This window comes from Lepidochelys olivacea (genome assembly GCF_965140295.1).
Source record: "Lepidochelys olivacea isolate rLepOli2 genome assembly, chromosome: 20".
Lineage (NCBI taxonomy): Eukaryota > Metazoa > Chordata > Testudines > Cheloniidae > Lepidochelys > Lepidochelys olivacea.
Window position 1 is genome coordinate 1133443 of NC_140430.1, and position 25619 is coordinate 1159061.

The 25619-nt window shown below is 59.5% G+C and overlaps 1 protein-coding gene across 1 annotated transcript; it reads left to right on the forward strand.

Moving 5' to 3' along the window:
- The first annotated feature begins 198 nt into the window (after positions 1-198).
- Positions 199-20807, forward strand: TAMALIN (trafficking regulator and scaffold protein tamalin). Its single transcript, XM_084609927.1, has 8 exons — positions 199-378; positions 10146-10195; positions 15751-15805; positions 16646-16748; positions 17499-17592; positions 18287-18353; positions 18440-18506; positions 18759-20807. Exons 1-8 carry the CDS (start codon positions 202-204, stop codon positions 19214-19216), a joined length of 1071 nt encoding a protein of 356 aa, XP_084466053.1. The 5' UTR covers positions 199-201; the 3' UTR covers positions 19217-20807.
- The last annotated feature ends 4812 nt before the right edge of the window (positions 20808-25619 follow it).

The window sequence follows — 25619 nt, forward strand, 5'->3', positions numbered from 1 at the left end:
TCGAAGGGGCGTGGTCTCCCCGCCCAGGGGGCGTGGCGCAGCGGGGTTCCCTGTGGAAAGGGGGGTGGCCTCTCCCTGCCGGGGCGGGGCCTGTGTGGAAGGGGGCGTGTCCCCCTCCCCGTGGGCGTGTCCTCCGCCCGCCCCGCCCCCCCCGGGCCGATATAGCCTCGTGCGCCGGCCGCCCGCGCCCCACGCCCGGCCATGACCCTGCGGCGCCTGCAGCGGCTCCAGCCCAAGGAGGAGGACGCGGCGGGGGCAGCTGCCCTGGACCCGGGCCCCGCGGGGGGCGGCCCCTTCCCGGCGCTGGGCGGCTGCCGGGCGGCCGAGATGTACCGGGCGCTGGCGGCCTCCGGGGGCACCTTGCCCCGGGCCCGTAAGGTAGGGACCGGACCGGGACCGAGCGCCCCCCCGCGGGACAGGGACCGAGCCCCCCGGGTCCGGACCCTCCCTGCCCCCTAGATCCCTCCCCGACCGGGGCCGCTGGGTACGGACCGGACCGGGACCGAGCGCGCCCCCCCCCGGCCGGACAGGGACCGAGCCCCCCGGGTCCGGACCCTCCCTGCCCCCTAGATCCCTCCCCGACCGGGGCCGCTGGGTACGGACCGGACCGGGACCGAGCGCCCCCCCGCGGGACAGGGACCGAGCCCCCCGGGTCCGGACCCTCCCTGCCCCCTAGATCCCTCCCCGACCGGGGCCGCTGGGTACGGACCGGACCGGGACCGAGCGCGCCCCCCCCCGGCCGGACAGGGACCGAGCCCCCCGGGTCCGGACCCTCCCTGCCCCCTAGATCCCTCCCCGACCGGGGCCGCTGGGTACGGACCGGATCGGGACCGAGCGCCCCCCGCGGGACAGGGACCGAGCCCCCCGGGTCCGGACCCTCCCTGCCCCCTAGATCCCTCCCCGACCGGGGCCGCTGGGTACGGACCGGACCGGGACCGAGCGCGCCCCCCCCCCGGCCGGACAGGGACCGAGCCCCCCGGGTCCGGACCCTCCCTGCCCCCTAGATCCCTCCCCGACCGGGGCCGCTGGGTACGGACCGGATCGGGACCGAGCGCCCCCCCGCGGGACAGGGACCGAGCCCCCCGGGTCCGGACCCTCCCTGCCCCCTAGATCCCTCCCCGACCAGGGCCGCTGGGTACGGACCGGACCGGGACCGAGCGCCCCCCCGCGGGACAGGGACCGAGCCCCCCGGGTCCGGACCGTCCCTGCCCCCTAGATTCCTCCCCGACCGGGGCCGCTGGGTACGGACCGGACCGGGACCGAGCGCGCCCCCCCCCGGCCGGACAGGGACCGAGCCCCCCGGGTCCGGACCCTCCCTGCCCCCTAGATCCCTCCCCGACCGGGGCCGCTGGGTACGGACCGGACCGGGACCGAGCGCCCCCCCGCGGGACAGGGACCGAGCCCCCCGGGTCCGGACCCTCCCTGCCCCCTAGATCCCTCCCCGACCGGGGCCGCTGGGTACGGACCGGACCGGGACCGAGCGCCCCCCCCGGCCGGACAGGGACCGAGCCCCCCGGGTCCGGACCCTCCCTGCCCCCTAGATTCCTCCCCGACCGGGGCCGCTGGGTACGGACCGGACCGGGACCGAGCGCCCACCCCCCCTGCCCCTGGGACAGGGACCGAGCCCCCAGGGTCTGGACCCTCCCTGCCCCTGAGATTCCTCCCTGACCGGGACCACTAGATATGGACCGGACCGTGACCGAGCTCCCCAGGGTTTGGATCCTCCCTGCCCCTTAGACTCCCCACCCCCTGACCGGGCCTGAGACCCCCAGGGTCTGGACCCTCCTGCCTCTGAGCTTCCCATCCCACCAGACCCGCTAGGTACAGACCAAACTGGGAGCAGGGCCAAGCCGAAACCCCCCTGGACCGAACCCTCTCTGCCCCCAAGCCTCCCACCTCACTGACCCCGCTAGGTAGGGACTGACACGCTGACGCCCCCCAGTACCTCCCTGCCCTGGAGCCCACTTGCTCTGGGACCAAACCCCACCCCCACTCCTGAGTGCTCCCTCCAGGACTGGGATCGAGCCCAGACCCTCCCAGCTCCCACCCCACCAGACCCATTAGGTACAAATGGATGCTGCCCCTGAACCTCCTACCCCACTGGGCCCACGAGCTTTGGACCAAGCTCTGCCTGACCCTCCCTGACTTGTCTCCCTGGGGTGCAGCCGGCACCTTGTGTTGTCCCAATGCGTTACCTCCCCACCCATGGTGTGTGGGATGCAGGGAAAGGCCACAGGTTCCCCTCATCCCCCAGGGACCCGCCAGCTCTAGGGCATATCCCTCCTGTGTGTGATGCCACCCTGGCCCTATGGCACCCCCAGGGCCAGCTTCCCCTAACTGAGACTCAGCCCTCCAAGAGCATCCGGAACCCGGGGCCTGTGGTGCTGCTGGGGCCGCGGAGATGGGTGCGTTTAAATCCTCCTGCTTTAGGGTCTGAACTGACCCCAGCGGGGTGGGCATTAGGGAGGAGCAGCCTCCGCCGGGCAGGCTTTCCTGTACCTGCTCCCTACAGGCTTTCTCGCATCTTCTGAAAACAGCCGCTGCCAGGCCCTGCTGGAGATGGGACATTGGGCTAGAAGGGCCACTGCTCTGAGCGGGCAGTTCCTGGGAGCAGATGGTCAATGCAGACAACTTGTCCCCCTTGTTGATCATCAAACTCTACATGGCTGGAGTTCTGTGTAACTTGGAGAGGAGGGGATATGGGAGGGTAACTTTTTTGCATATAAATCAGTGGCATGTTCCACTTAATGCTTATAGAGACGCTGATGGGTTAAACTCAAGATGTAAAGCTTTACAAAGATCTGATACAGTTCTGGCTCTCTGCTGGTTTCCTTCCTGCCTGCCTCTCACAGTAACAAAGGACCAGTAACAAAGGCAATGAAGAAGCTAGTTGGTTTTGCTTTTGTTATAGTCCTCTCTAGGTCATTTCGCTACCAACTTTTCATGCCCTAGCCCAGTGCCACAATGCTTGGGTTGTAAACAATGCAGGGAATTGTTTGGGTTTAAACCTAACTCCTCACTGGAACTCTTTTTAAAAAAACAAAAACAAAAAAAACCTCATGAATTTTCCACTGACCTCTGTAAAAGCTGATTATACATGACGCTTAAGTGTGGGGCTTAAATCTGACATGACATGTTCTAGTGGAAAGAGAACACCTTAGGCTCATTATGTGGCCAGGGACACTGAAAATTTTTACACAACATGGAGGAAAATAACTTTAAGAAACTTCGCCCCTCGTGGCCTGAGAGACGTTCTGTCTAAGGCTGTCAACTGACTTAGGCTGGTCCCTGGAAAAAAATCCTGGCATTCCATGTAAAAGAGTTGCTTCCAAAACTGGGGCTTAAGTTGGTAACTGGCTTAATCTGCTGGGCATGATGGGAGAGTAAATATTAGGGTGCTGGAAAGTGAAGTGTTTGAAATGTCTTGGTTTAAAAAGTTTTCTGTCTTGAACCAAGTTATCAAAACTTTGCCCAGAGAGAACTGGCTGTCGGTGGGAAAGAAAGGGCCGAGTCGGCAGAACTACGGGAGCATAGCCCACAGTTTGCTCTAGTGTGAGCATTCCTGTCTCGTCAGCATGTATTTGTGTCAAAAACACTTATTCAGGGCTCTGGGAGCTTGTACACATGCTAGAAGTCCTATGAGCATAGGGACAAGCATCCGTAACGCTCTCCCATCCGCCCCAAAACAGACGCTGTCTCTCACAATATAAATTGTCCTTATAATCAACTTGTCATCAACAGTTGCCTTTGATATCCCTCAACCTGTAGGGTTTTAGTCAGGTCACATGAAACCCCTTAAATTCCACCTGGAAAGGAACTGGAAGCTAGTACCTGTTTTGGAGCAATTTCCTGTGGCCAGTGCTTCAGGGGAAGCCATAAAACCCCACAACGTCCCCTAGCTGTGCAGAGTTCCAAGTGACAAGCAGGGGAGGAGAAATTCCTTCCTGACCCCTGCTGGCAGCCATGGCTAGAAGCATGAGGTTTGAGAACACTTATAGCGCTCACTTAAGTATTGGGACAATGGATGCTGATTTTCATACCCTTCCTATAGCACAGTGCTTTGCAGGCAAAGACAGGTCCAAAGAACATGCCAACCAAGTTAGACCCAGCACAGCAAGGGATGGGATGGGGGTTAGGATCAGAACACAGGCTGTGCTTTCAGTGTGAACACCCCTCGTTGGCTACAGTCCAGTGTTCAGTCCTCTTCTGACAGCTGTTGAAACCACTTGCTTCGCTTAGTAATACCCTCTAGCGGGGAGTTCACCGGTCAGTTATGTGCTTTTTACGGAGTGAGATGCGGGCGTTGGAGCAGTGGGGGGGTGGGGGGGCGGGTGTGAGGGCGTTACTGGAGAAATAAGGACTCGCTTCCTGTCCAGCTTTCCCACCCCCGTGGCAGCCTGGAAACACTCAGCGGCTGTTCACCAGGAGCTCTGAATGCAGTGCTCTTGGTGAGGCCAGGCCTCTCTCAGAGGCTACAAGTTCTTAAGCGATCAGCTTTTGGGAGCATGTGATTAGATCTTTCGGGGGAGCCTGTGATGGCACAGCAGGCTTGGCTCTGCGTGTCCGGGTGTCACGACCGCTTCAGGACACGGTGACGCAATTGTCCAGGAAGTGAGGAACATCATGAAACAATTGGTGGGGGAGAGAAAGAAACAAATGACTTCTCAGGTTCCCTTTTTCAATAAGCTTTTCTCAATGAGGGTGGCTAACGTGTGCGGTCAGGAATAGAGCTGTGGAAGCCATGTCTAGTTGCCTTTTTGATCTCTGTGACTAAGCCACATCAGCGTAACTTGCTGAGGTGGGGGGGTGGTTCTTAGGCGCTCTCTGTCTAGTCAGACGTCAAGAGCTGCCGAAGAGCAAAGCAGATTCTCTTGTCTCCTGCCAAGACAGAAAAACTGTCGCCTAAATACGGATGCCGCAATCTTGTGCGGTTGTGGGGGATTTATGTATCCGCGAAGTTATGCTGTCCCGTCCCGCCCTCCCCCTCGGGGCCCACGTAGAAAGCTGAGTTTGCACCCCTAGCTGAGAACTCCTGTCTCACAAGCTGAACCAGTTGGAAGTGAACGATACAGATGCACCAACCTGTCGCTCAAACAGCATCTTCTCGGATTCTAGCCCCCCGGGGCGCAGGCTGCCCGTTGATGCAGAGCTGGGCGTCAGGGCTCTCGGGTCTGCGCCCAACACTGCCTCTGACTGGCTGTGACCCTGAGTAGGGCATGTCCCCTTCACATCAGCTTCCCCAGCCGGAAAGTGGGATAATACCGCTCTGCACGTTCCTCTGGCTTCCCCTGGGTGAAGAGCGCAAGAGGAGCGGGGTGTTACTGGGCGCAGGCTGCTAGTACTGGCTCTGAGTGCTAGGCCAGGGCCACTGAACTTGCAATCTGAGCGAGGCAGATCAGACAGGATGTGCTGGGAGGCCAGCAGGAGAGAGTCACTGGAGTTTTGACTCCTGTGGCCAGGAGGGAAGGCACCCGGGAGGGCTCTGAAGGCAGCAGGTGTTGACTTGGCAGGGCAGACTGGCCCTTTTGCCTTCAGCTGGCCATGCTCTGGTCCCCCCAGAGCGTGGGAGCTCTTGGCCCTACACTCTGACTCTCTCTCTAGGACTCTGCATGCTTTACGCACTCATTCTTGGGTGTAACTCAGGCTCCTGGCAGCTCAAGCTGTGGGGGACGCCCCTTCCATGCTGAACCATAGGCTGGCGCTCGGGGCACAGACAGACGTCACTCAGAGGCATTGCACAAACTTTCCTAGCCATCTCTCAAAGCAAGTGAGACTTTCAGTCTCCGAGGAAACTTCCTGAAAGTGGCTTGGGGCTAGATGGGGTGGAGGGAGGGGGAGCCGAGAGGCTGGTGATGCAAAGATCTTCAGAAGAGAAGTGAATCTAGAGGCTGATGCTCTGCCAAGAAACTAGAAGTTAAACTAGGAAGTCATGGATGTAGCTTCTGTGGAGTTGCACTCTTAGCTTCCTGGTGGGGAGGGGTGGGGTGGGGTGGAATAGTTTCCACATCAAACTTCCTGAGGGGGGTCACTGCTGGAGGGGATGGCTTCATGGTCTGATCATCATGTTTGAAATGGTTGGACTTCCTGGAGCAGAGCTTGGGTTCCAAGCCCAGGAGGGCTGACTCAATGCAGAGTCCTGGAGCTGGCAGAAGGAATGGTCCAAAGGCTGCCAAAGCGCAAAGGGGACAGCAGGCCTTGTGTTGGTGCCAGAGGGAACTACGACCTAGCAAGCGTCAGCCAGAACAGGGCTTCAGTGCATCTGGGGCTTAATCCCCAGAGCACAGGGTATGCGTCCAGGGGGTTGGCTGCACAGTGCATTGGGTCTACGCCTTTGCATCCACTTAGCTCCTCAGCACCTCTGGAGGACAGAGATGTGTGTTCTGGGCAGGTCACAGTGGGAAGACCCTGCACTTCTCTGCTTGGATGCTAATGATAACAGCCTGCCTTCCCCTGATCCTTTACCCAAATCTCCCCTCCCCCCACCCGCCCCCCACTGCTGTCCCTCCTGACACCCCTGAGCCAGCTGCACTCCAGTGGCTTGCGAGCGCTCTTGTGTGCACGGTCTGGGGTCTTCCAGGCTGAGACTCAGCTGTGCAGAAACGTGAAGAAAGCCGGATAGTGGCAAGCCAGGCCTCACCCAGGCGCTGGTGCCTCCAGCCCCAGGCAGGAAACCAGCTCTGCTGGCGAGTGGATGAACCGCGTGGTTTGTTTGTGGAGCTGTCGGGAAGCAGGACCGGCGCATTTCACTTTCAAAACCTGGATTTCCATAGGAGGCGCAGAGCCATTTGCATGGTCAGTTTTGATGTAACTTTATCAGCACCCGGCTCCTCCGAGCACAGAGCTCCCTCCCTTGTTTTGGGGGGGAGGGGGGGAAGGGATTAAATTTCCACTCTGACTCCAGCATGTCCCAGCTGGGGAGGGTAGACCTGGCAGTGGCCCATCATTACCTAGGGAGGTGGTGGAATCTCCTTCCTTCGAGCTTTTTCAGGTCAGGCTTGACAAAGCCCTGGCTGGGATGATTTAGTTGGGGATTGGTCCTGCTTTTGTGCAGGGGCTTGGATGAGATGACCTCCTGAGGTCCCTTCCAACCTGGATAGTCTGTGATTCTATGATCGTTACCCACATGCCTGCCCAGCAGAAGTAACAGTGCCCCACCCCCAGGCCGTGGTGTCTGTCCGTGCTGCCTCGGGCTTTGTGTTGGAAGCACATGTTGGCACAAGAGCCTGTTTAATTACACGGGGCAACACCAGGTCCATGGTCGCTGCTTAATTGTTTGATTCTATCAGGGACCAAATGGGGGACCGGGGCGGGGGGGGGGGTAAATTTTATCCTTGGAGATAGAGCAGCAGCTCCCAGCTGGCTGCCGTCTGAAGCTGCCTTGCTCTGCTCCACTCAGGAAGGGCTGTGGCCAGGCCTCTGGAGTATTTATTTATTCTCTGTGCTCTTTCCTCCCATGGTGCAGGAGCTTGGCTAATCTGGCGGCTGCAGGGGCTCCCTGGGCTTCAGCTGGCTGGCCGGCTCGCATCTTAGCGGCGTCCCCGACTGGGCTGGCTGTGTGTACGCGTTCTGCCCGCTAGCACTACGGAATTGGCCAGGGTGGCATTCGGCAGGTGGCAGCCCGGCCCGCCCGTGGGCAGCCCTTCTCTCTGACCCAGCCTTAGGAAGGAAGATGAGCCCGACTTGCGAGGGCAGGGTGCTAAGTGGGAGAGGTACGCTGGGCTGATGGTGCAGTCGAGCTGCGGGGGAAAACGGAGGCTTTGGCTGGCGATCCGGGGAGCCTGGGGCAATGTTCTAGCCCAGTGTTTATTTTCAAACTAAATTCCACTTGTGCTGGGCGGCTGGGCTTTTCAAAGGCAGTTTAATAAAAACCTGCTGTCTGCTTCGTGGCCGCTGCGAGCGGGGATCGGGTTGAACCAAAGAGCAGCAAAAAAAGACACTTGGTGACAAAGCCCCGTCTTTATAGTCGGCCGCTGTTTGTGCCTCGGCCGAGATGTCTGAAATTCTCACGGCTGACTATGAAGTGGGTTCTGGGGCCGCCCACCTCTGGGGGGTCCATTTATACTAATTCTTCTGCCTTGCCACTGCCTCCCGTCAGGCGTTGGTTCCCCGTTTTTTAAATGACCAACAATGAGGGGGATTGTTGAATTTTGCATTAAAAATCTGACTTTGGAGTAAAACAAAGAGGGCTTTCTGTCCGCGGGGCTTTCGTCTTCCAGCCCCAAAAAGCGCTTGCCATGGCACGCCATGTACAGAACGTGACAGGATCCAGCGATTCCGTTTGACGTCAGAACGGGGGACAAGTGTTAAACAGATGCAAGCTCCAGCTTAAATCAAAGCATGATTTGATCTGTCCCCTGGCCTGGTGGGATCTGCTTGCGGCCAGAGCAGGGCCTGCTGTTTGTCCTCTGTAGCACATTTCGTTCCCAAGTGCTTCACAAACTCTATCAAGGCGTCACTTGCTCCACTGCCAAAATGCAGCTGCGTCTGGGGTGACGTGCAGCCACTGTTGAAATGACCCATCCGCCCTGCACATTCAGGAGCCCAGTGCACCATTTCCCTGCAGGCAGGACTAGGAAAGCTGGTGTGGGGGGCGGGTAATTGCCCAGCTAAAATTTCCCGAGGTTGGTGTCCCTCTCACGAAGAGGGACAATGGGATCTGAAAGCGCCGCGGGACTTTGGTGTCTCCTCTCACGCAAAGGGCAGCGCCCCCTGCCGTGAGATCTGCTCCCTAGCATCGGGCTGGGGCGGGAATGGAGCCAGGACGCGGCTGGCTTGACGCCTCCTGGGGCTGTTGGCAGGTCTCGCAGTGCGCGCAGTGCCTGGGCTGGATGCTGTGAGACGCTGGTAGGTCGCAGGCTTGGGCAATGCCTGCAGTGTTCGGGGTCCCCGTACCCTGCCGGAAGAGACCCCCGGCTGGGTCAGCTGACTCAAGCTGCAGGACTGAACATTGCAGTGGAACTGATCAGGGTCAGGCCCTGGCTTTGAAACCCTGAGAGGGCCTGGGGCAGAGGGCCTGGGCTCCAGCCCCTGGGTCTGCACTGCCCCCTCCGGTGCCGCAGCCAGAGCCCCGCGGGCCGGCGTCAGCTGACCCGGGCTCAGAGACTCGGTGCTGCAGGGATCTCTTGTGGCGCTGGGTGGCTGATTTCAGGAGTAAATAGCTGTGTCTTGTCCTGCTGTTGCAGCCTGGCGCTCCCCATCGGGGCAGCCGCCAAGGGCTCCCCTGGCCACAGAGCGGGAGGCGGATGCTGGAGGGCCGGGGGCTCCACATTGGGAGGGGTCTTAAATCACCTGCTTGAGCTGGGCAGTGTCTGCTGGTGCCCGTCTGGGACGTAGCAGCTTGGCAGGGGGTGGCTGCCTGACCCTGAATGGCTCCAAAGGGGCAGAGCCCGGCCCCTCTTCCCAGTGCCCCTCGAGCCCTTTCTAAGGGCCCGCCGGAGCTGCGGGGGAGGCAGATTTTACACTTGGTTGCGCCGGTCGCTGGTGCACCGATTGTGGCCTGGCGAATCTGTGGCTTGGGAAAAGGCGGGGCGCGGGAGAGCCGTTTTGGTGGCCTGGGTAGAGGTGAGCTCTGCCCAGGTCCCCTGGGTACACGGAGACGTGTCACAGTGTGGAACCTGACTGTATGCTGGGTGGCAGCCCTGTGGGAAGGCAGAACCTGCCGCCCCTCCCTCCCTCCACGTTCACACGTGACCTGCAGCTAGGGCCCGGGGTGGCATTGGCTCTCCATCTGGCAGTTGGGATCCCTGGGGCCTGGCCCAGCCATCGACTCGCTTTGTGACTGGCCGGGCTGGGTCAGACCTGAGGGTCCCTCCAGTCCCGTGTCCTAGCTCCAGCAGGGGCCAACAAGTCTGAGCTCATCCCCCGGCTTGCTGGGCTTTATATCCCTGCCACACTGTTAGCCGTGATCGCTGGGCCAGGTCACTCCCTCTCTGCCTAGCTGCCTTCCCCGGGGGCAGGGAAGCGGGGTTAGGGGGCTCAGGGGCTCACCTGCCAGGTGCTAGGGAAGGGCCACGTGCTCTGTCGCCTGGCAGTTCTGCAGCAACGCTCTGGGGTCCCGTGGCAGAAGTGTCTGTGATTGCACGCCAAGCGCAGGGGGGAAGGGATCGGCCTGTCTAACGTTGCTCTGTTTTCTCACTCTCTCCTAGGGCTCTGGGTTCCGATGGAAACCGCTGAGCCAGTCCCCGGAGCAGCACCGGTAAGCCACACTGCTTCCTTAGCCCAAACAATAACCGGGGCCAGCAAAAGTCTCTTCTGACCTCTGAGCACAGCAGCCTGGAGCGCCCGCTTCGGGGAGCTCGTCCCGTTGGCGGAGGAGCGGTGTCACGCTCCTTCCTCCTCTCCCAGCCAGAGCAGCCTCTGGCTACTCCTTAGCATCTCGACAGGCTCATAAAAAGCAGCCTCTGGTTTCTGATCAGCTCTTGGGTGTCGGCCGTTAACAGTCAAGGGCACTTCCCCCGGTTGTGGCTGTGATGGCAGGAGGTGCCCACTCCTCAGTCGTCCCAGATCAGGCATGCAAACCAGCTTGTGGTCTGTGGGGCTGGACCAGGGCAGGGGGTAAGGGGAACAACCCCATGGTGGCCTGCCAGCAAGGGAGGGAGGCTAATTGTGTGGTATTTATTAAAAAAAAAACAAAAAAACCAAACCCAACAGCAAAATAAAAAAAACCCAGCCTAATATCAGAGAAGTTTCCTGAATTTCTAAAGCTTCAGGGAAGTTTAAAACGTTCCCTCTGCACCCCAAACGCAACTGCACTGGGCTCGGGCTAGGAACCCCGGGGAACAGGCCAAGCCGAGTGGGGATGCCAGAAGTGAACCAGCATTGGGCTGCAAAGTCAATTAGTGCCTCAGAAGCGTTCCATTTGTAACTAGCTCCCCTGGCTGGGGGCAGGTGGATGTGCTAAGAGGCCATTGGGGCTGGGGACCAACATGTAGCTTGGCCTTGTGGGAGTTCATAGAATCATAGGACTGGAAGGGACCTTGAGAGGTCATCTCGTCCAGTTCCCTGTACTCATGGCAGGACTACGTATTATCTAGACCATCCCTGACAAGTGTTTGTTCAACCTGCTCTTAAAAATCCCAAAAGATGGAGATTCCACAACCGCCCTAGGTAATTTATTCCAGTTCTTAACCACCCTGACAGTTAGGAAGCTTTTCCTAATGTCCAACCTGAACCGCCCTTGCTGCAATTTAAGCCCATTCTTCTTGTCCTATCCTCAGAGGTTAAGAACAACAATTTTTCTCCCTCCTCCTTGTAACAACCTTCTATGTACTTGAAAACTGTTCTCATGTCCCCCCGTCTTCTCTTTTCCAGACTAAACAAACCCAATTTTTTCAATCTTCCCTCATAGGTCATGTTTTCTAGACCTTTAATCATTTTTGTTGCTCTTCTCTGGACTCTCTCCAATTTGTCCACATCCTTCCTGAAATGTGGTGCCCAGAGCTGGACACAATACTCCAGTTGAGGCCTAATCAGCGTAGAGTAGAGCAGAAGAATTACTTCTCGTGTCTTGCTCACAATACTCCTGCTAATACATCCCAGAATGATGTTTGCTTTTTTTGCAACAGCGTTACACTGTTGACTCATATTCAGCTTGTGATCCACTATGACCCCCAGCTCCCTTTCTGCAGTTCTTCTTCCTAGGCCGTCATTTCCCATTTTGTATGTGTGCACCTGACTGTTCCTTCCTAAGTGGAGCACTTTGCACTTGTCCTTATTCAGTTTCATCCTATTTAGTTCAGACCATTTCTCCAGTTTGTCCAGAACATTTTGAATTTTAATCCTATCCTCCAAAGCACTTGCAACCGCTCCCAGCTTCATATCGTCCGCAAACTTTATAAGTGTACTCTGTATGCCATTATCTCAGTCAGTGATGAAGATATTGAACAGAACCGGACCCAGAACTGATCCCAGTGGGACGCCACGTGTTATGCTCTTCCAGCTTGACTGTGAGCTACTGATAACTACTGTCTGGGAACGATTTTCCAACCAGTTTTGCACCCACCTTATAGCAGCTCCATCTAGGTTGTATTTCGCTAGTTTGTTTATGAGAAGGTCATGCGAGACCATATCAAAAGCCTTACTAAAGTCAAGATATAGCACATCTCCTGCTTCCCCCCATCCACAAGGCTTGTTACCCTGTCAAAGAAAACTAGCGGTTGGTTTGACACGATTTGTTTGTGACAAATCCATGCTGACTGTTACTTATCACCTCATTATCTTCTAGGTGTTTTGCAAATTGATTGCTTAATTATGGCTCCATTCTCTTTCCGGGTACAGAAGTTAAGCAGACGGGTCTGTAATTCCCTGGGTTGTCTTTTTATAGATGGGCACTATATTTGCCCTTTTCCAGTCTTCTGGAACGTCTCCCATCTTCCATGACTTCTCAGAGATCATTGCTAATGGCTCAGATATCTCCTCAGTCTGCTCCTTAAGTATTCTAGGATGCATTTCATCAGGCCCTGGTGATTTGAAGACATCTAACTTGTCTAAGTAATTTTTGACTTGTTCTTTCCCTATTTTAGACTCTGATCCTACCTCATTCTCACTGGCATTCACTATGTTAGACGTCCAATCGCCACCAACCTTCTTGGTGAAAACCGAAACAAAGAAGTCATTAAGCACCTCTGCCATTTCCACATTTTCTATTGTTGTCTTTCCCCCCTCATTGAGTAATGGGCCTACTCTGCCCTTGGTCTTCCTCTTGCGTCAATGTATTTGTAGAATGTTTTCTTGTTACCCTTTATGTCCCTAGCTAGATTGATCTCATTTTGTGCCCTGGCCTTTCTAATTTTGTTCCTTTCTAATGTTTGTTTATATTCATCCTTTGTAATTTGACCGAGTTTCCACTTTTTGTAGGACTCTTTTGAGCTTTAGATCACTGAAGAGCTCCTGGTTAAGCCAGGGTGGTCTCTTGCCATACTTCCTATCTTCTCTACGCAGTGGGATAGTTCTGCACACCAAGGTGTTGGAAAGGTCTGCAGTCAGCAAGGGATCAGAGCACACAGGGTGGGGGCCTTGCAGGGCCAAGGACCTGACTGTCGGAGGATCTGAACACCTTCCACAGGGTGGGTCCCCAGCATGCCCAGAAATCCATCCTGCATCGTAAAACCAAGGCTGCGTGCCAGGAAAACCCATTAACCCTTTGGGCTCCGGGCACAAACCTGCTGAAAAGCCCCAGAGGCTGCAGCTCCTCTCGGAGTGCTGGATTTGCTCACTCGCTGGCTTTTATCTCAGCCTTCCCGGGGTTTCAGGGTGACCATTCACCACTCAGTCCCACCAGGTTGGAAGCTGCAAGCTCTGCTCAGGACTGGGCCTTTAGCAAGGCCGTGACAGCAATGACCGAGTCGCAGAAGCATGTCTTTGAACCACAAAGAGGAGTCTATAAATAAAGGCTATTTTGAGCAGTTCGCAATGGCAGGTGATTGCGTGGGGGCAGGGGCAAATGATGCATTTTCTTTACCAGAGGGTGAAATTCTCCCAAGTTAAATAAGACCCATTATGAGCCAGATGAGTGGCTGGAGCTTGTTAAGTACCCGCTATGGGGCAGGCATGACCCATCGCACACGAGACTGTCAGTGGCCTCTGGAACGCCAGCAGCCTGATGGTGTGGGGATCCTTTCCCTCTGCAAGGCTGACACCAGAGCTGGGAAAGGGCCCCGCAGATTTTGTGGTGGTGCCGACTGCTGCTGTCCTGCCTGGCCGGTGCAAACCGGGGGTGTGATGGGGGCTTTTCCCCTCCTAGGACTCTGGCTCCTGCCATTGCAGGGGCTGGGCTCTGACCCAGGGAGGTCTCTCCTCTCCAGCCTCTGTGGCGCACGTAAGAGAAATTCAAAGCCGGCTTTAGTTATCCAAGTGCCAGCAGGATCCAGCTGGCAGCTGAGTCACTGTCTCTCGCACATGGACTCTTTTGAGAGGGCTTTGGAAAAATCCCGGCCCTCGGCCCCTCAGCGTGGAGTCCGGCTGGAGCGTGAGGCAGTGCTTGGGACCGGATTTGTCCCAGGCTGCGAACCGGCTGTACGCGGTGGTGTCCTAACTCGCCCCATGAGACCCCCCCCCCAGACTTGCTGCTTCCCAGGGGCTCGGGCTGTCCCCTCGGTGGGGCTGGCATGGCCGTTGGCTAGAGTCAATGGGCTGGCTGGAAGTGCAGCTCTTTTCCTGCCAGCTACACGTGGGAAAAGCTGCATCGCCTTTGGGAAGGGGCGCCTGGGGTTCATTCTGAACTGAAGGGCTTGTCTGCACTAGGAACCTGGGAATCTCTGCTGGTGCCACAGAGCCGCTGGCTTTAAAGCGGGGCTGGCAGCTGGGTTACATGTCTGCACTGGGAGCCCAGACACGGGGGGGTCTGTTACCCTCGTGCGAGTGGTGCTTTACCCTCAAACGTGTTACACTAGTGTAGTGTCAAAACCGGGGGGTTGCCCTGTAGCTACGCTAGAGCAGAGATCCCGAGGGCCCCAGACAAGCCGCCTCCCGGGGAAAGTAAAACTGATCACAGCCCCGATGTTTTGGGTGCCGGAAATGGGACCAGCGGAAACCTGCCATCAATCCAGGCTCCTTCCCGCGGAGACTAGGATGGCTTTAAAGCGGGGCTTGCAGCTGGGTTACGTGTCTGCACTGGGAGCCCAGACAGCGTGTGGAGGGGCAGGGCTTGTGAGCCATCCCATGTCATGTCCTCCAAGGCTTTCTGACAGGGCTGCACCACTGTCCCCATTTTCACTGGGGGGGCGGGACATGAGGTGCAGAGAGGTTAAGGGACACTTCCAAGTTCACAGCACCAGGTAGTGTCAGACTCGGCTTCCTGACAGCGGCGATGATCCTCGGTGCTCCTCCAGGTTTGCCGATAGTTCCTTTATCTCTGCGCCCCCTGACGCCCTGGAGAAGGCCCATGACTCACACTGAATCTTGGCGGGGAGGTGTTCTGCAAAGGCTTAATTCAGTGAAAATGCTGAAGCAGCTGCTTGGCCAAGGGGCACGACGCGCTTTCCTGCCGCCTGCCTGCCTGCATTGTTCTGGAGCACGGGAATAAACCCATTTGGGGCGTAATCACTGAGTTGCGGGCAGGAGACGCTTACGCAGCTTGTTAAATAACACGCTTCGGGGAGGGGCGGGACCAGCCCACGGGCAGCTGTGAAACGGGGTGGCCTGCGGGGTGGGGCCTGAGGCTTGGGACACAGAGCCCGGCAGGGAGAGTCAGGGTGGATTCCCCTTTTGTGGTGGGGGGGTGGGGTTCAGCTCTGGGTCGGGCCAACGCTGAAGTAATCCCATCTGTGTTGCTGTCTCTTCCCCCCTCCTGCCCCTTGCTGGGGAAGCTGCACAATTAAACATGGCTCTGGCCTCAAATAGATCATTCCTGCTTTAAACCTGGGAGCTGGGGCTCCTGGGTTCTAGCCCCAGCTCTTGGAGGGATTGCAGTCCAGTACCTGGAGCAGGGGGACCAAGAGCTAGGACTCCGGGGTCCTTGTCCTGGCTCTGCTACTGACCTGCTGTGTAACCTTGGGCAAGTCACTTAACCCTTCTGCGCCTCAGGCCCTGGCTCAAGGCCCCTGGGAGAGAGGAAGCGTCACTGGGATTTGAACCTGCTCTGTGACAAGGGGGGTTGAGTTTGGTAGCTGTGCTCCATGCCAGCAAGACGCTGCCGGGGGATGGGGGGATATCAGTGCAGTGAACAGTAGCAGTGACATGGGTGAGATGCTGCCCTGGGCGGGGCGGAACTGGGAGTCTCAGGCCACTGCTGATGGCCCGTTCTCTCCCCAGGAAGGTGATCACGCTGGAGAAGGAGGCAGAGGAGACGTTTGGGTTTGAGATCCAGGTGAGTGCCCTCCCCGAGGGCAGAGAAATCAGCTGGCACTCGCTCTAAGAAAACCGACCTGAAGTGGGATTCGGATCATGGTTCTACCGGGCAGCGCTGGCCGGGCAGGCCCCCTGGGGACCAAAGGCTGCCTCTCCTAGCCGCCACTCCTCCCGGCTGGTGGTGCCGGGGGCCAGCCAGTGCGCCGCACGGCCCGGTGTAGGCGTCCCAGCCCCAGCGGAGCAGTGCGCAGCCGTTCAGGGCTCTCGGGCACGGGGGTGGGGTTGCCCTGTGGCCGTGGTCGGCTGTTGCCGGCAGCGCTGCTCCCTAGAGCAGTAGCAGGCTCGCGGGGCGGAGGAGCTGCCCTGGTTTCAGCGATTTCAGACCAGACCTTGCTCTGCATTGACAGTATTTTTAAACGGTTTCTGAGCCAGAGTTTATTTTTAGCAGCCATGATGCCGAAGTTACAGAAACCGCCCCCGACTCAGTCACGGTTCAGATGGCGGGAGGGGGCCGGCAGCTCACGCAAAGCAGCCATCTGGAGCGGGCTGGGTTTGGGGGCCCATGGGGGGGCCCCCGTCGCTGGGCGTTGCTAAGCACTATGCAAAGGGTGGTTAAATACAGATCGTTGGGGGGGCGGCTCCTGACGTGCGGGAGGCTGGCGCAGGGATGCGGAGCTGGGGGAGGCAGCGTAGGCAGCCCCTGGATCCTCAGCTGTAGCGGAGACCTGGGGAGGGAACACAGCACTGGGAGATGAATGGTGCTAACCTCGGGGCTGGAGACTTCCCGTGTATCTAGCCGGCCGGCCAGTGCTCGCTCAGCCCTTCCCACTAACAAACTGGCAGCGGCTGCTCATTCCAGACCTATGGACTCCACCACCAAGACCAGAACAGCGTGGAAATGTTCACCTTTGTCTGCCGGGTCCATGAGGGGAGCCCAGCCCAGTTAGCAGGGCTCATACCCGGTAAGTGCATCGCGGCAGCTCCCCGGGGCTCGGTCCCCATCTCACACACCGGGGCGGGACGAGGTCTGGAGGTTGGGGAGGCCAGCCCATGATTGCACGGGGGGCCTGTCAGAGCCAGGGGTAGGACCAAGGCATCCAGCGGGCTGAGGGACCCCGGCGTCCTGGCTTCCAGGGGCAGGTGTGAGGGGGAAGTCACAACCGCTGCCCTTCGCAATCGCTCCTGTTTACACGCAGCCCCTGGCGGGTGCCAGGCACACAGGCAGTCTCCCCCGCCTTATCATGTCACCACACATGCCACTGCCCGGTGCAGCCCAGCGCAGGAAGTGACTCTGCAAACTTCACTGGGGCATGGGGCCCTCCAGGAGCAGACAGGTTGGGGTGGGGTAGCCCTGAGCTCTGCCATGGGCTGGTTCTTGTGAAGCTCCTGGCCAGCGAGATTCCAGCTGGAAGCCAGGACTCCTGGGTTCTGTCCCTGGCCCGGGGAAGGGGTTGGGGGCTCGTGATTAGAGCTGTGGTGGCCGGGAGCCAGGACTGTGGGTTCTTGTCCAGTTGTGCCCTGAGTTTAACTTGGGGAAAGTCCCTTCTGTGCCGTGTGGCTCAGGCTGCCCTGCCCCTTTGTGCAGAGCTCGGGGTTAGTGTGGGAGAAGGGCTGGGAAGGGTGCAGCTGCGTCAGCCAGTCCCCTGCGGGGGCACCGAGCTGAGGTTCGTGCCCACAGGCACGGGCGGCTCTAAGTGCTCTCTGCTTCGCAGGAGACACCGTCACCGTGGTGAACGGGCTGAACGTGGAGGGCGTCCGACACCGCGAGATTGTGGAAATCATCAAGGCCTCTGGGAACGTGCTCAGGTGAGATGCCTGCAGCCGCTCCGGGGCGCGGGAGAGCTGGGGCTGCATTTCCCGAGCTCCATGTGGGAGGTGGGGATCTACTGCCCCAGTGCTCTGGAGCCTGGCTGGCTTGTCCCGGAGGTGGGGCCGGGCAGGCGGAAGCAGCCAGTGCTCACGGGAACTGGCTTCCTCAGACAATAACCCCGGCCTCAGAGGGACTGGGGGCTGCCCTGGTGCGGCCTGGCTCCCGGAGCCAAGCAGCTTGCTTAGAGCAGCTCCTGCTCATCCCCCACTGGCTGGGGGGGCTCGTAGCCAGGGGGACGGGCCACCCTTGGAGTGCCCCTGGCTGCGAGGGAGCCTGCTCCAGCTCCAACCCCTTTGCCTGGTAACGAGCCGAAATGAAGGCTCCTTCCCCTCTGCTGCGGGACTTTGTCAGGCCCAGCTCAGCCCCAGGCCCCTGCTGCCAGGGGGCAGGAGGTGGATGAGCTGGTCCCAGGACAGCCCAAGGACCCCACCTCGCGAGGCGGTTTCCTGTGCTGGCCTGAACTCCAAAGAGCTGAAAAAACATCCAATGACCCTTTGCTGCAGGGGTTTGGGGGGGTGTCTTCAGAGAATACCCCCTTTGTCGTGGGGCGGGGGAGGTTGGCAGGGGGACCCCCTTTCGGCAGGGGGGCTGCGATTCGGTTGATCGCTACCAGAAGCTTGCCTCTTGCAGGCTGGAGACGCTGTACGGGACGTCCATCCGGAGAGCGGAGCTGGAGGCTCGGCTGCAGTACCTAAAGGTGAGGCCGTGAGCTGGAGTGAGCGACCCGCCCGTCCGCAGCCAGGTCCCCGCCGGGCGGCTCTAACTGGCCTGTCTGTCTTGCAGCAAAGCCTGTATGAGAAGTGGGGGGAGTACCGCTCGCTGATGGTCCAGGAGCAGAGGCTGGTGCGTGGTGAGTGGGGGCACTGGGCTGCGGGTGCGTGTTTTGCTGTGGGAGTAGGAAGCTGCTGGGGCGGGGTGGGAACCTCCCCTTTCTCACACCCAGAGTGCTGGCTAAACGGGACCATCTGGCAACTGCTGGGGCCAGTCGGGGAGGGGACTAGTCTGGTGGCTGAGTCCCCGAATCTCTCGCGTGGCTCCTGGGCTGGCCGCTGCGCTGTGCGTCCCAGCGCCTGGCCTGTTCTAACGCCCCTCGCCCCCCCAGGGATCGTGGTGAAAGACCCCAGTATCTACGACACGCTGGAATCCGTCCGCTCCGGCCTGCACGGCACTGGGCTTGCCAGCAGCTCCGTCTCCTTCGGGAAGATGCTGTCGGACGCGGGCAGCACGTCCAGCTGCGTCAGCACCACCGCCGAGGAGAGTGAGGACTCTGTCTACCAGACCTGCTTCTTCGACTCGGCCGATTCCCTGGACGGGCACCCTGGGCGGGACGGGGGCAACGCCCCCCCAGCCCTCTCCCAGCGCCGGCCCGCCCTGACCCGCAGCGCCAGCGTCAAGTGCAGCAGCAACGGGGCCGTGGGCTGCTTCTGGGAGAGGCCAGGGGACCAAAAGAACTGCGTGGTCACGCCCCGCAAGAGCAAACACACCAGCTTCCGGAAGCGGCTCCTCAAGTTCATCCCAGGACTGAACCGCTCTCTGGAGGAGGAGGAGAGCCACCTGTAGGGGGCGCTGGCTGCCGGGGCAGGGGCACAGAGGCCACGGGGGGCCACCAAGTGGCCAAGTTTTAAGAAGTTTGGTTGGTTGGTTTATTTATTTATTTATTATCCCGGTTGGTGCCCGCGGCCTGGCAGAGCGTGGGGCCAGGGCCTGGGTTTCAGTGCTGGGGGGGAGGCTCTGCTGTGAAGGGCAGAGGGGATTTTCGCTCTTCCTCCCCCCACCCCTGAAGGAGAAACACATAAGGGGACGGGGGGACAGCAGGAGCTGGATCTAGCCCCAGCAGCAGCCTGCTCGTGGGAACTGCTGGAGGAGGGAGCTGGGCCCCTCTCCGCGATTAGGGGTGATTTTTCAGGTGTCCTGGGGGAATGGGCCCTTTGCTTCCAGGCCTCATGTGACCAAACCCCTCCAGTAGCTGCGGGGAGTGGATGCGCTGATGGGTCAGAGCCTGTTTGAGGCTGTGTCAAAACAAGCTCTGCCCTGAGGCCGGTACCATCGGCAGGGAGGCTGCGGGAGGAGAGAGCAACTGTTCCTTCCCCAGGCAGCGCCTCCAGCATGAGGCGTGGGAGAGGCTGGCCTGTCTCTCCAGGGGGCCAGGACTGTCCCGGGAAGAGAGGGATCCTGGTGCTACCCCAGAGGCTCGCAGCAGCCGTGACAAGTGCTCCGAACGGAGCCGTAGCCAGAGGGATCTCGGAGCAGGCAGCCCCTTCCCCTGACGCAGCGGGGAGCGTCCTGGCCTGGAAAGGTGTGGGGTCCCCCCCGCTGCTTTCCCCTGGAAGGCAGCCAGCAACTCCGCTCTGTTCCAGCCACATCCTCCTCCTGTCTCTGCAGCGTCAGGGCTCTGCGTGACTTCCTGCGAAGTCTGGTGCTCTTGTCAGCCCCACTTCTGGCACTGGCTCTGGGCCCAAAGGTGACTGAACCGTGGGGCTGTCCGTGTCTCTCCACCACACCGCTCAGCCTGGTGACGCATTAGGCCTGTGATGGAAGGTCCCTTTGTAATCTCCTGATGCCGGCAGAACTGCTCGTCACTCTGAGACCGCGGTGCGGGGGCTGTCGCGTGGCCGGGCGAGAACGCTTGGGCTGCTGAGCACCCTGCGGGATCAGACCCTGGGGATGGCTGGCCCAGAGGCGAGCTAGCATCTTACCGGGGCGTGTCTGCTCTCTGGGACGAGGAGTCAACGCGAACGGACAGCCCTGGCCTGGGAGCAGGATGGGGTTGCATGGCCGAGGGTGACTCCGTGTTCTTCTGACTTGCAGCCCTTCAGGAAACGGCTTTACGTCTCCATCCTCATGCTCAGTCCCTCTTGCAGGGGGAGGGGAGAGAAATTGGTTCCACGGAGCAGAGGGGAACTTCCCAGCAAAGCTGGTTCTTATCTCAGGAAATAGCCACGGAAGAGGGTGGCTCAGCAAGTGAGGGCTCCCCACTGGACGGAGCCCCCACCCCCCAAGCCGCAGTAGACAGCAGGGGGGGGCAGGGCTGTGGCTGGACACGGGTGTGGCCAGCTGTGGTGGGGGGAGGTGTGAGGTTTTGTGCGGACACGGATGTCGCTGTTAAAATGCTTGGCACGGATTCTGATCAATACAATAAGGCTGTTTTGCACCCGCGTGTGGTTGTTGTACTTTCACCTTGGATCACTCGCTTCCAGAGATGGGGAAGCCTTTGCCTCCCCGAGGCGGATGGGGTGGACCGGGGGAGCGGGGAGGCGAAAGGACGCTCCCCTGGGGTCAGTGGCAGACCTGGCTACGGAACCCAGGCGTCCGGACTCCCAGCCCCATGCAGCTTGCATGGGCTGAGTGGCTCAGAGGATGTCTCCATTAAGCTCCTCTATTAACCCCCCCATGAGTGTCTGTCGGGGGCCACGCTTTGCCCTTGGGTGAGCTCTCTCCAGCACAGCCATACCCCTTCACTGGGAGGCAGAGGGGGGATGGGAACTGACCACGTGCAGCAGCCCTTGCCCGCACTGTAAATGGAATCAATTGGGGGGGGGGGCAGATCCTGCTGATCAGGACAGGCTTCCTCCTGCTGTCAGTGGGGTCTGCTCCCCGAATTCCCAGCCTGCAGGTGCCTCAGGCCAGCCCCTTGCTGGGAGCTGCTCTCCTCCAGCTCTGCCTGGAGCTGGGAGGGAGTCCCAGTGTTCCTGTGGCTAACGGGCTAATTGCATGTGAGCCATGCCCTAAAATAGCCCTGCATCCACGGCAGGGAGTGGACTCTGGGGAGGTCGTCCCATCACCATGGGGCTGCAAGCCAGCCCTGCGCCCAGCTGGACACAGGCGAGGCCGCTTCAGCTCCCGGACGGGGGTTCCACGGGGCTAGTGAGGTGCAGGAGGGAGGGCGCAGACCTGGGTGGGGGTGACGGGTGGTAACAAGGACGCTGCTCCTGCTTCTAGGGCCTGGCTGAAAGCTGAGCTCCACGGGCCCGGGTGCTGCAGTCAGGTCCTGCCCCAGTGAGCTCCAGTCTGAACAGACAAAGTGGGGGGATAACCCCCTCGTGTCCAGGTGGGGAACTGAGCAGCTTGCCCAGGGTCACACCTGGAGACTGGGAGTCGATTCTGGATCGGAGCACCAGTCCCTGAGGCAGCAGGCAGAAGAGCCTGGGGCAGGGAGGCCGGTGTGGGGAGAGGACACGCAGCTTCCCAGGAAAGGCTGGGGCCCACCCCGGCTCATCGGCGCCCGCCCAAGTGCCATGGGCCTCCCTCCGTGGAAAACTTCCTGCTGGAGGTACAGCTGGTAAGTGGGGGGAATGGAGGGGGAGGGGCCGTCTTATGGGGCGGGGGGGCGGGAGCAGTGAGCCCCCGCAGTGGCAGTTCAGGGACGGGTTGCTGCCGAGGGGCGCAGTGGCGATCCACCCAGGGCAGGCCACGTGCGGTGTCCCCGGAGCCATCCTGTCCGTGTGGCGCTCCCCGGAGACCAGCCCTGGTCCCTCCTGCTCATGCCAGCCCCCGGCCGCTTTCTTTGCGGCTCCTGTTTGCTCTGGGGGCTCGCTCCCAGGACGCAGTGCTGGGGAGGGGTGGGCAGTGAATGACGGTGAAGCAGCAACTGCGTGTGTGGGGAACGCCTGCTCTGTCTTTTTATAGCAAACCCAGCTGTCTGGGGGCTGCGCCACCCCCACCCCCAACCTGCTGGGGTGGAGGTGGGCGCAGAACCCCCCTGGGAGAGTTTCAAGCTTGGGTGGCCTCCTGGTGGGTCCTGGGATGGGGGAGAGCTGGGCAATTCCTTGCTGTGCCGGGGAGTCCCTGTCTCTAATGCTGGGCCAGCCACTCTGCCTCTCCCGGCCTCGGGTTCCCTCTGTACAGCAGGGACAGCTGCTCTGCCCCGCAGGGGGTGTGAGGCCAGTAGATGCTATAGTGCTGGGGCCAGGGAAGTAGATGGGGAAACTGAGTCCCAAGGAGGCAAAGTGGCTTGGCTGGGGTCACAAGTCAATGACCGAGCTGGGCCTAGAGCCTAGGAATCCTGACTCCCTCCTGACCACCAGCTGATGCTGTTCCCCGGTTTTCTGTAGAGAATAAACACCCAGCCTGCCCTGTCCCTCCGGGATGAGCCTGGAGATGTTTGCGGTGAACCCCCCAGACTGGGCCTTTGGGGCCGGTGCCTAGGGAAGCATCCTTGGAGCTCTCTGGAAAAGGCCTTGCCTGCGTTTCCCCGGCTCGGGGAGGGTACGACGCGTAGTTAGGGGGCTGCAGCCAGCGGCTCTGGTGTGGGCTCCGAGCTGCTCCGCTGGGTGGCATGGGCACCGTGCCGCTAACAGCGCCTCCTGCAGGTGGAGGGGCAGGGTCTGAGCTCCTGAAGTCTACAGCGCAGACCCGAGGCCGAGTGCAGGGTGGATTTATTCCCAAGCTGTGCAGCGTGGCATGAATCCGCCAGCAGCCAGCCCCATGCTGCAGCCCCTGACTTCTCTGCTGGAGCCAGAGCAGCTTCATGGACAGCAACCCGTGAACGCTGGGCTTGCAGGCTCCCTGCCTGGGGCTGCTTGACAATCCGACCTCCCTTTGGGGCCTGAGCCAAGCGAGCAGCAGCCTGAGTGGGAATTACCCCTCCCCTCAAAACCCCCTTCAGGCCTCTCTCAAAGGGGAACGTGACCTGCTGCAGCAAGCCCCCTCTCTCTGGTGCTCCTCCGCCCGTGCACATGCTAAGTGCGTCCTGTGGCCTGCCGTTCCCAGAGGTTCGTTGTTAAAACCATCTTCGCACGCTGGCCGCCCCATTGCTTTTACAGCTGCGGGGCCTCGTGCAAAGCAAGGAAGGCGGCCGTGTGCCGGCTGGGGCGGAAAGCCTTTAGCACAGAGAGGAGAGGTTTTGCCCAGGGGGCAGCTGAGAATTGCTGGGTCTGATGTTCTCTCCAGAGCCTTCATGGCTGAACTGGGTCTTTCTGGGATCAGATGGCCATGGGTGGGAGTCTGAGCTGGCTCCCCCTGCAGGCGAGGGTGATGCCTGTGTGACCTTATTTAATTTGCAGCCTCTAATGGGTGGGAAGTTATCCTGGACTTGGCAAATAAACTGCAGCCATTGGCCCGACACCTCCAAAGGGTTTAGCCATGGTTGCTAGGTAGATATTGCTTATGTTGCCCTGGAACGGATGAAAGCAAACTCAAGTGTGGATCATGGCCCCTGTACTGCTAATGGAGGTTCCCCTTCAGCTTAGGTGCCAACAGGGCTGTGCTTTCGGAGCAGGAGAGTCTGAATTCTGGCCCGGCAGCCACGAGGCTGCAGATTTGTTCTGACCGCTAATCTGTTTTCTAAACCACTGGAAGTAGCCATGCCGCTGGTCTGGGGCTAAGTATATTACCAGGAGCCGCTCCAGGCTATCAGAAGGGAAATGTGCTTGCTATTATTCTGCCTCCTTTATGCATTTAGCTTCTGGAGCAGCTTTCCTGTGCAGAAGCCCTGGCTCCTTGTGCTCATTGGACCCTATTGCACATTTATAGTAACATACTCTCTCCGCGAAGAAAATTCAAGCTGATGTAACAATAACGTAGCCAAGTCCTTGCTGTCCTGGCCAAATCTCAGTAACTACATTCTACCTGCCTCAACTTCCCCTTGGAGTTTGTCATGGAGTGTGGGGGGAGTCCGGGCCCTGCACCCCTCTTCCTGGGATTCACTGAGACTCTCAGCCAGCCAGTAAAACAGAAGGTTTATTGGACAACAGGAACACAGTCCAAAACAGAGCTTGTGGGTACCCCCAGGACCCCTCAGTCGAGTCCTTCTGGGGGAGCAGGGAGCTTAGACCCCAGCCCTGGGATTCCCTGTGTTCCTCCACCCAGCCCCGAACCGAAACTAACCCCCCCCAGCAGGTTCCCTGCTGCAGTCTCCGTCCACATTCCCGGGCAGAGGTGTTACCTCCCTCTCCCCCTCCTGGCTCAGGTGACAGGCTCTCAGGTCTCACATTGCCAGGTCAACACTCCCCCCTCCCTGCTGAGTCACATCATCACATCTCTCCCCCCTTCGAGACTGAACTGAGCGGGGTCACTGTGACCAGTGACCTGGGGAAGTTCGGGGCCCCCTCTCTGGGACAGCGCGTCCGCTATCAGGTTGGCCCTTCCCTTCACGTGGACCACGTCCATGTCGTAATCCTGCAGGAGCAGGCTCCATCTCAGGAGCTTGGCGTTGGCTCCTTTCATCTGGAGCAGCCAGGTCAGGGGAGAGTGGTCGGTGTACACGGTGAAGTGCCGCCCGAAGAGATAGGGCTCTAGTTTCTTGAGGGCCCACACCATGGCCAGGCACTCCTTCTCGATGGCCGCGTAGTGTTGCTCCCGGGGTAGCAACTTCTTGCTCAGGTACACGATGGGGTGTCTCTGCCCCTTTTCATCCTCCTGCATTAACACTGCCCCCAGTTCCGTGTCGGAGGCGTCGGTGAACACCACAAAAGGCTTGTCAAAGTCTGGGTTTGCCAGAACTGGGCCACTGACCAGAGCCTCCTTCAGCGCCCGGAAAGCCTCCTGGCGCTGCTCGGTCCAGACCACCTTGTCTGGCTTCCCCTTCTTGCATAGCTCAGTGATGGGGGCGGCTATGGCGCTAAAGTGGGGCACAAATCTTCGGTAGTATCCTGCCATCCCAATAAAGGCTTGGACCTGCTTTTTGGTGTGGGGAGCGGGCCAGTCTCTGATCACCTCCACCTTGGCTGGTTCCGGCTTTAGGCGGCCGCTCCCTACCCGATGGTCCAGGTAAGATACTTCAGCCATCCCCACCTTGCACTTCTCCACTTTTACAGTCAGCCCAGCCCCCTGGAGTCGGTCCAGCACTTGTCTAACCTGGGACACGTGGTCCTCCCAGGTCTGGCTAAAGACACAGATGTCATCAATATACGCCACGGCAAAACTCTCCATCCCCCTCAGGAGCTGGTCCACTAGGCACTGGAAGGTGGCCGGCGCTCCCTTGAGGCCGACAGGCAGGGTCAGGAACTCATAGAGCCCCAGAGGG